General features: G+C 45.7%; 1 protein-coding gene across 3 annotated transcripts in view; it reads right to left on the reverse strand.

Moving 5' to 3' along the window:
• LHFPL3 (LHFPL tetraspan subfamily member 3) overlaps positions 1 to 10,254 on the reverse strand; it is a 279,660-nt gene extending 269,406 nt beyond the window's left edge. Inside the window, exon 1 of one of the 3 annotated variants that reach the window (XM_052790226.1) lies at positions 9,498 to 10,254. In XM_052790226.1, the coding sequence (XP_052646186.1) occupies positions 9,498 to 9,966 (469 nt within the window). In that variant the 5' untranslated portion in view covers positions 9,967 to 10,254. The remainder of the gene's footprint in view (positions 1 to 9,497) is intronic. The other 2 variants (XM_052790225.1, XM_052790224.1) reach the window with 2 other exon arrangements.
• Between the last annotated feature and the right edge of the window lie 282 nt (positions 10,255 to 10,536).

Raw genomic sequence — 10,536 nt, forward strand, 5'->3', positions numbered from 1 at the left:
GAGACTCTATGTTACAAAGAGCTGAGGAGCATTTGCTTTTCTGCAGCCACTCCAGAAGCCTGTTGCTGCAGAGGAAGAGGCAGGAGGTCAGATGGGAGGAAAATACACTGCTGCTAGCCCGCCCTCCTCCCCTCCCTGCTAAAATCTTCCCTGATCTTAAGAGACCTTGTCCAATTTTATCCACACTTCTGCTGCAAACAAAGTTCATCACGACAAAGTATTGTAGGGCGAAGGTTGCAGAGGTACAGTCTAGCATGGCAGTACAAGACACATTCTGGCCAACTTAATCGCATGACATCACTCACCTTATTCAGTGACCTTCTACAAGTAAGGCACATGACTTTTGACTTTTAGCAGTAAACAACAGAACCTCCCAAGGTTTTAGAAGCAGCATTTTCTAAACCTCTCAACTCAGAATATTTGTCTTTGACCTTGCAAGTACAGCACGTATAGCTTTCTTCTCTATATTTCCTTTCTGAAAGATAACCAGAGAAACAAGGAAAGACAAACGTGTGTCAACTCATCAACTGTTTGTAATAATTTATTTCAAACCGTTTATTCGGTAGCTCTCTCCTTCTGATGCAGTCTCAATTACTTGATTGAATAACATTCTCTGAAATAGCACATGATGTGCTTGTGTCAAAGAGGCTCTCCACAGAGGCCATCAGCTACCTTTTAAAATCAATGAAATTCATAAATTTGCATCTGGCTTCTCAAGGAGAAAATAAAGGAACCTTTTCCCCTGGTACGTATGACCTTCTCATTCTGAGGCCAGCTTGTCTGAAGTCTTCTGCACCCCTGAATGCCAACGTGAAGATGGATAATATCTTTCTTAGAATAGATAGATCTTGAGGTCTATTATATTCCCCTTCTTAAGGATTCTAGCCATAATTCTCTCTTAGTAATTGGGATTTGCACACTGTTCCACACAGTAATGCATATTCTAGCTATTCACTCAGTCATGCTGCCACTGCATTTTTAACAATGATGATAGCAACTGATGTTATCGAATTCTGCAGACTTTTCAGGCTCTAGGCTTGTTCATGTCTTTTTTTCATTTCACCATTTCTGAGCAAAAAATGTTTTTATTTCTTCCTTTGTGATGCCTCACTAGTGTGACCCTGCCATTCCTCACAGCTGGATCTTGTTAGTTTCCAAATATTGAGTCCACACTGTCTGATCACACCACAGATTTTCTGTTCTGATATGTTTGCTGTCTTTATGTCTGCAAGATCAAAGCTAATGCTGTTTATACCATAGTGCTAAAAAGGTTCACTTCTCAAAAGGTGAAATAACCTTAGCATTTGAAATCTAGCCTTCTTTTATTCCATGCCTTCTACTGCTGATAATATCCATATGTTCCTCCTCTTCCTGGCTTCATTTTCCCATACACTAAGTTTCTTCATTAAACTTTTAGACGGGATTTTTGAAAGAACTCAGCAGCAGCCATATCCTATGCCAGTGAAGCCCCTTCAGGTGCAAGAAAGTAGAGCTGCACCAACACCAGCTGCTTTCCAAAACCCCATTCTCATTTCCCTTTCCCAACGGTACTCAGGTTCTCAGCTCCCCACATTTCAATAGGTGATATTCTCCTCTTTTAAATTCTCTCCCAGTTTCTTTCTCCCTTCCTTTCTTCCCTTCCATACCTCTTTTTTTCAGTGAAATGGAATTTGTCCTCAAATTGCCTGGACAACTTCATGCGTTTCCTTTTATATCTTACTATTCTGTTATCTTAGTGTTTTTCAAACAGTGGACCACAGCCCCCAGGATGTTCATAAAAGGCAACTGGGAGAGTTATAAGATGCTGAAATTTTTATTACACTCTAAACCAAAAGAAAATATCTCTTCTCCGTTCCCCAAACACCTTTATCCTTCAAAAACAAGTTTTGCTATCAAAATCTCAAATCACTCATACAATGATATACACTTCTTACGTAATACATTTTAGCCAGGTTCCCTCTGGGATCAAGACTAATGGGGCTGTGTGATTTTGAGCCTGATGACCAATTTCAACCAAATTTGACTGATGCTACAAGCCTCCAAGATACTAAACTTCTGCAAGTTTTGTGAAAAAGCTGGTTCCCGGGCACAGCAGAAAGGATCCCAAATTCCCACAAGTGGAAAGACAGGTATAGTTTATCATTTAACAAATCTAGGTGGCAACTTAAGGACATCAAAATCAACACATAAATAGCTTTCTGCCAGCTGTAACACATGCTGTGTCCTTGTCAACTACACAGATGAAGAGCCTGTGAGGAGTCGGAGAGTTTAGCTACCAAAAGCAAGGGATGACGGGATGCAGGAGGGAACTTCTGATATTGTGGGCACAGGGTATTTGGGGAAAGAAATTACTTGGAGAGGGGACACTGGGACACAGCATTCCTCCCTCATTTCCACTGCTCACAGGATACACTTTTTACCTTCATTGTTACAGCCAAAGCATGAAATACATGAAAATGTTTACTTCAAACAAAGTAATGAAACCGAAAAGGCTGCACAGCTGCATCACTCATTTCACCCACAACTTCCCAGTAAAACCTTCAGTTCTTTCTAACCTACCCAGCTAACCTTCCGACTCAACATTAGGACATAAGTACTTCCCAAGCTGGTATGGCAATACTCATCGCAGCCAGCATGAGAGCAGCAGAGCAGAAGCTACCATGGGGTGGGTACTCACAGCCCAAGGATGAGGGGAGGCCCTGGGGATCTCTATTAAGCCTGACAGGAAACTTTCCTCTGGAACTGAACGGACAGAAAATCATATTGGCAGCATGATTTTTCCTCTGGGAAAAAGCAGCACATGTACCAGGCCCATCTGAATTAGGAGATGTCCTCACAGGATTGATGAGACAGTCTATTTGTTGGCTAGCAGATCACTCAGCTCTTTCCTTGCTCCCTGTCTGCCCGCACAGCTCCAGCACCCCATTTCCCCAAGACACGGAGGCACCCCTCATTTTATCATGGTCAGAGGCCTCAGTATCCCTGATTTTTCAGAATTTTCTCCTCCAAGGTCTGACACCCACTACTACTCACGCACAACTAAATAACCTCAGTTGCCTCACCCTGCGGGTGGGGTGGGGGGTGTTAATGCTCTTATTAAAATCTATCAATGCTGAAACTCAGTTCAAAAACCTGCTCGATGTTCCTGGACTTGCCTTCCTCTCCCTTTGGCCTCCCATGTGCCTCTCGGTTTACAACTGGGGTACACGGTGGGAACAAAACCTGGCAGCAGTGTTGGTTAAGGTCCTTTGCTTCTGGCAAGTTAGGCCATGCCTCTTAGAAAGAGGCACCCAATCTTACACAAAGTCTTAAGTGAAGAAGAAACCACTGTAAAGATAATTAACAAATGAAACTTAACAGGTTACAAATGTATATACCTCACGGCTAATGCAAATTTGTGTAACTTCAGCTTCCAAACAGCATTTGTCAAGTTAAGGAGCACTGCATGACTTGAAATCTCCCCCTGTAGGTCCTCATACACCATAATCTGTCAATTTTTAATCTTCTTTTGAATAGCAAGAAAATTCATCCTTTTAGCTCTTCTTCTTTCATTTATTTAAATCAGGTCTGAAATCCTTGCGACTTTATACTTGAAAGGGAGTCTTGACAGATGTTTGACCTGGACAGAGAGCGCACAGGAACCACTGCGGGCAACGGCAGTCCCATTTTTTGCGTACACTTTTAGGGACCACATTGGACTTCTTAAGTGCAGCACTGCAGTGACAGCTCACATGCAGATGCCCATCTACCACAGCCTCTAATTTCTCTTCTAAATAACTGTTTTCCATAACACATCATTTCCATAATTCTCTCATCAGTAGGACGCCTCCTACATTTTGATCCCCAGAAGTCTTACACTGCATTTGGTGTATTAAAATACAGGCTGTTGAAGCAAGCCCAGGTTATTATGACATCCAAATCAGTCTACGGAATTAGCGATCCTTACTATAATTTATTAAACAAATAACTATAATTTATTAAACAAATAATTTTTGTGCCACTTGCAAAGTTCACCAGCAATAAATGTGTATTACTCTCCCAACTAATTGTTAAGGATACTGAGGCTACAAACTAAGATCCTTGTCTGACTCCACTAGACACCCTGCTCAAACACTGGCACAAGACTGGGGTTTTTTCTAGCCTTCTGGAATTTACCCCTGTACCAAGATCTGACAAACAGCAGTAACAAAGGCTCTGAGAGCATCAAGGTCAAGCCTTTTAAGACTCTTATATAAAAGTCACCTGGTCCTGCAGACTGATTTCAAGTATAAAGGCAAACAACAACACAGCTGCAATGAAGAATGTCACCTTTTCATTTTGAAACAATGCCCTGTTTTAAATGAACTTTTAACTGTGGCATGTAATAACCTCTCTCTTATGGCTGCTTTGGCTCAAAGAACTGGCAATTGAGCAATATGAAACCAGTTTTAAAACTGGTTTAAAACAGGTCTTGGGAAAACCTGGGGAACCACAGAAATACTGATATCTGCACCACATAAATCGGTAAGACCTATGAAAGACAACAGAGTATGTCGGCATGTGCACAAACATGGCATATTTGTGTGATGAAAGGATGTGAGCAAGGTAGGACCAACACACCTACTTAAGTAATTTTTCACAAAACTACTAGAGCTCTCCAAACAAGTAAAAACCAATGCGTACTGTGGAAACAAAGGCCACTTGGTTTTCCAAAAGACATTTGATAAATCTGTCATTCATAAGTCTTAAAAAAACTAAACTCCCAGAGGATAAAAATAAATGTCCTTGCAAGGATAAATAATTAGAAACAGATGGTAGGAGAATACTGTCACTTTTCCAAGCAGAGAGAGGTCAATGGTGGAGTCCTGCAGGGATCTGTGCTGGAACTTGGGAGCTGCTCGCTTATTTATAAATGAGCTGGAAAACAGGGTAAATGGTGAGGTGACAAAGTTTGCTGCTGATATTCATTCAAGGTAGCTAAGATAAGGGCTGACTATGAAGAAAGACTTTATAATACTGAGTGACTAGGCAATAAAAAGGCAAATTAAAGTCAATGTAGATAAACAAATATGAAGTCATTTCTTTGAGGGGAAAACACCTAACAACACAAACCGATGTGCTCCAAGGTGACTATTACTGCTTCAGGACTGAGATCTTGGGGTTATAATAGGTAGTTCTGTGAAAACATCAGCCCACTGTTCACTAACAGTGAAAAAGTTAGTATTAGAAATTACTAGGAAAGGAAAAAGAATGAAAGAGAGAATATTATTATGCCACTGTATAAATGGCTCGTTTGTCTGTCTTGAGTATTGCGTGTAGTTCCAGTCCCACCGCCTCTGAAAGGACACAGTAGACTGGGAACAGCTGTGGGCAGGGCAGCAGGGATGATCACAGGCATGGTACAACCTGATGACTAAGGAATGACTAAGAAGCCAAAGATTCATGAGGTCTCAGAAACGGGTAACTGTGGGGATACAGCAAAGGTGTAATCAGGACCAGCACAGGGAAGGAGTCTGGGAGTCCCCTGTTCACAGCCTCTTCCAATACATGAGCTGAGGGGATCAAATGAAATGGGCAGGTACAAGGTTTAAAACATAAAAAACCCTACTAAATCTTGACACAACACGTATTAAGCTGTGGAACTCCTTGCTCTGGGGCACTGTAAATGCTTAAAGTTTACACAGGTTCAAAAACTGACCAAAGTCATAAAAAAGAAATTCCAGCAAGAGCTTTTAAATGCCAAGACTTATCTCAGGAAATCCCTGAACACAACTGCTGAAGGACAGAGAGTATGAGAGGGCAAAATGAGCTTTTGCTGCTCTGATGCTTCTGTGAGCTCACGTTACAGACCACTGTCGGAGATCACTGGCCTAGATGGGCCCGTGGTTTGACAAACTACAGAGGTTTTATGTTGTTTTGTTCAACTGTGCTCTTACTGTGGGCATGGTCTTAGGCATCTCCTGAAAAAAAACAATATACTGGTTTCATCCTATTTGTCCATGGGACACTTCTATGCCCTTCTTTTGCTTTCTCTACTTTTCGCTTTCCTGTAACTTGCAACATACTAGTATTAAAAAAAAAAAAAGACAGATGTCTAATAACGAAAAAAATCACATGGCAGAACTGAAGCATTTAATGCATTTAACTCATAAAGGAATAAATCTCAAGAAATATCTTGATCTGTAAGGTTTCTCACAAACTTTAGATGCAGAGTAGTCAAGAGCAGTAATACCTCATTTCTAATGCTTTCACTGTTTGTATTTATGCAGCTGCTCAAATTAGGTAAGTGTATGTGCAAATGTTTGTACATACAATTTTGAAATTGCAGAAGGGAATGCTAGGGGATGGAGAACAAGACTGCCAACACTGGCTCTCAAGATATCAAGTGTACACTGACAGCATTATCCACATGGAACAAAAAAAGCAGTCTAAGCCATGGCAAAATCATAAGGGAGTCTAATGTACGTTGTCCTCACATACACAAAGAAAATAGCTTTTTTCTTAGGATTTTTCTGCTTAATCATGCCATAGACATGATTAGACAGCAACAAGGATTGAAAATGCATGTGTCCAAGATATTGTTTATCTTTTCCTTATTTAAAAAACACCTCTTCAAAACAAGAGCTGTATCATGCTGACAATTTACAATGACTCATGCAGGACCGAATGTGATCAAAATCTTTTTTTAAAGAAATCAGTCCTAAGCTTTTATTTGCAATCCTAAATGAAGCATGATCCCACATTGAAAAACTGCTTCTAAGGAGATTTAAATTATATCAATTTTAAGTATTATTATATGATCCAACTGAATGCTAACACTACTAAGGTACATAATAGCAAGCAAAATCAAAGCTATACTCACATACTTGTCTATTTTACTACTTCAGGTTCAATTTTGTTCCTGTACTACACAGAACTATATGCATATGTAGATGACATTACTATATTGTTATTTGTGAGATAAGCATCTTAAGCTTATTATTACCTGTTACTTATACTCTCAAAATAGTAAAATAGTAACAGAAGTAGGTCATATAGCTCATAGAAAACCTATCAGAACTCATTATAACGCTCCTGTCCTGCACATTTTATTTTAAGTTTTCCTTCTGTCCCACCACTATTGCTTTCTTCTTCAAAGGATACAACCCAAACTAATCTGGCTTTTCTGGTAGTTTTCTCTCCCTTCGAGGAAACTTTTTTGAGGTAATACAGAAATGAACAGTCAGGTAAATGCTGAATTAAGCTACAATGTTCTGCAAACAACAGTCAGGCTCTTTCAACACCCAACATTGCTCCAGTTCTTCCAGGGCATTCACATACAAACCGGGAAAGATGGCCAATGACCACTTACCTATACATGTATTCCCCCTACTATTTTAATTTTGGAGGTAGGCAGTCTGAAAAGTGATTCTGCTGCTAACGTAAAACTTCTTTTGTTGACTTTTAATGCCAACGGTGCATCTACCAGCTTTGGAGATGACAAAAATTCTGTGTTATTTTGCCTGAAAACATATCTTCAGTGTCACACCTGCACACGTGCAGTATGGTAGAGACTGGTTGGGCTCCTGTGGATCAGCTGCATGCAGTGGTTTCTAAACATTATTATTATTATTCACCTGTGCAGAAATGCAGTAAAGGAATCAGATTAATTTTTATCTACCTTGCACTAGCTTCTGTTGGCATGAAGCAGTGGAACCATATAAATAAAACACCATTATCTCTGACGTTGGAAAGAGTAAGGGATTTGGAAATTGTGCTGTCCTACTGCACACTGGACATGAACAAAACAGGCTGAGGATGCACCAAAGCAGTGAATATTCATGCCACTTTTTACCAGTGGAGCCATAAGGAGAGGAGACAGCTGAAAGCAAAAGTCCTTAATGGAGCAGAGGAGATGTCAGTGGTGCAAAGATGAAACAGTTTGCTCTGCCTGGAGCCAAGTGACATGACTGTGTACAATTAATAAGACCACATCAGAGTGCATGTTACTGAACAGACAAAGTAGCCACCAGTATCAAAGAGGATTTCCAAAGCAGAGATAATGAACCCAAACCTAGTCTCACTGGAGTCGAGGAGAAATCTACCAACCTCAAGTGACTGCAGATCAATCCCCAAGTGATAAAGAAAGAAACTATACGGCAACTTAAGTGACAGAAACAGCATAAAAATATATATATAACACACATAAAAACAACATCGCAGAGAGAAATGGTTAAAGCTGTTTCATACAAACCAGAAATTTCCACAAAGCCTCATGGACTAGGTGGCAAATTGAATAATGCTGAAGCTGCTCAGCAAACAACTCAGAAGAATTATTGCTCAGAAACTGAAATGAATGTAGGTCAATTAAGGGGACTGAAAAAGTGATTGTGAGCCCATTTTGGAGACATTTTGCTCTGTTTCCCTAACAGCTTATTCCCGCAAAGCCAAAATTTCTCAATTTCAGGGTTTTATCGTGAGAACAAGTAGAAGGTATGCTTTGATTTTAGGCTTTCTTTTTTCCCAAATTACTGAGGAATTGATCTATCTTGCTAAAACTGATTTTATTACTCTCAACTCTACAGACCATCCTTTTCCCCTCGTCTGCCTCCCAGCTGCACACAAATCACCAGTTCTCTACTAACTCAGAGGGAAAGCTGTGCTGGAAATGCGAAAAGGGACGTCCTGGTGTTCTCCCTCTTTCTTATCATCCACTTTCCACAGGGAGACATTGGATGTGATGGGGAAAGTCAAATGAAGTCAGGAGACCTTCTGAGTCAAAACCAGCAACTGAAATGAATTCTTTTTCTTTACACTCCAAACATACAGAGGAAAATAAACCTCGTGAACAGGGGGAACAGTCCCCAACCAAAACTCATGCATGTAACATCCAACGACCTCAGCTGCCCTTCCAGTTGGCCAGCAAAAGACCTCGCCATCCCCTCCCGCTGAACCGAAGTGGGCTCTGCCTTGACCAGGTGGAAACCTGGGCTCAGGACTAACCTTCAACAGGCTGGCAGTTGCCTTCACCCACCGTCGCCCGCTCGAAGCGTCCCCGCGGCCCCCCCCTGCCATCTTCTCCTGACCTTTAGCGACAGACCAAGCGCGGGAGGACAGCCTGGGGCCGCCGCTGCCCGCCAGCCCTCCTTGGGGCTGTTGATGCTCACGGGTCGGTTCACAGGCCGAAACCGGACAGTGTCTCCGGGCTCCCCTGCTCCTCGGGGGGATGGGAGGGGCTGAGGGCTGCGCGGGCGGTGGGGCGGCCCGGGGCAGGCACCGGCACCGCTCTGCAACGCTGCTAATGCGTCCCGGCCCCCCCCCACCCCGAGCGTCACCTCCCCCGCCTGCCCCGGCGGGGCACCCCGCGCCGCCCGCCCCCTCCGTCCCCCCCTCCCGGCCCGGGCGGCCGCCGGCGCCGCAAGTTTCTCCAGAGCCGCCCGTGCCCCCCGCGGGGCCGGGCTGGGCAGGGCCGGGCAGGGCAGGGCAGGGCGGCGCGGAGCCCTCCCAGGGCCGGGGCCGGGGCTGCTGCCCCCACTCACCCGAGGTCAGCTGCATCCAGGCACAGATCTTGTACACGGTGGCTGTGTTGCAGAAGAAGAAGAGGATGAAGCAGACGATGCAGGCGATGATGAGCATCATCGAGAGCCCGATGAAGAAGGAAGCAGCTTTGAAGGCTCCCGAGGGCAGGCTGGAGAAGTCCGTGAAGCTGCCCCGGCAGGTGAGTTCCCGGCTGAAGCCGTTGCCGATGCAGTAGTGGAAGAGCCCGAAGTAGCCCGCCTGCGGGGTGTCCACGCCGTCCCCGATCCAGTAGGGCTGGATGAAGCACACCACGTTGACGATGGCAAAGCAGATGGTGAAGATGGCCCAGAGCACGCCGATGGCCCGCGAGTTCCGCACGTAGTTGGTGTGGTAGATCTTGGCCGCCTCCTGAGCCGGGAGCATCCCCGCTGCTGCCGCTCCTGACGAGCCTGCTCCTGTCGCCGCCGTCCCTGCAGCCGCTCCGGGCATCCTCGCCGAGAAGATCCCCCCTCCCCTTCCTCCTCCTCCTCCTCCTCCTCCTCCTCCCTGCTCGCTCCGCTCGACGCGACGCGCTCCGCCGCTGCGTGCGAGAGCCGGCGAGCCCCTCCGCCGGGCTTCAGCGGCTCCGCGCCAGCAGCAGCAGCGGCAGCGGCGGCGGCGGCAGCACCAACATGGCCCGCCGCCGCCTATCGGGGCGCAGCGCTGCCGGCCGCCGCGCACCGCCCGCCCCGCAGACCGCCCTCCCGCCGCCGCCCGCGGCTCCTCGCCGCGCCGGGCGCCAACCGCCACAGCGCCCGCCGCGGGGCCGGAGGCGCCCCGCCGCCCTGCGCAACCCCCGCCCGCCGGCGGGGCGGGGGGTGGGGGGGATGGCAGGGGGCACGGCTGAGGCGCCGTCCCTGAGGAGAGGCGGCGGCGAGGGGGGGGGGCGAGGGGGCCGTTGGCGCCCTTTCGCCGGGCGGGCGGCGGGCGGGAAGGGCGAGCCCCGTGGGCGGCGGGGGCGCTGCCGCCGGGGCCTCCCCTCAGCTCCTCTGCCGGCCGGGGCAGCGGCTGCCTGGTTGA

The sequence above is a fragment of the Harpia harpyja genome, chromosome 6 (genome assembly GCF_026419915.1).
Source record: "Harpia harpyja isolate bHarHar1 chromosome 6, bHarHar1 primary haplotype, whole genome shotgun sequence".
NCBI lineage: Eukaryota > Metazoa > Chordata > Aves > Accipitriformes > Accipitridae > Harpia > Harpia harpyja.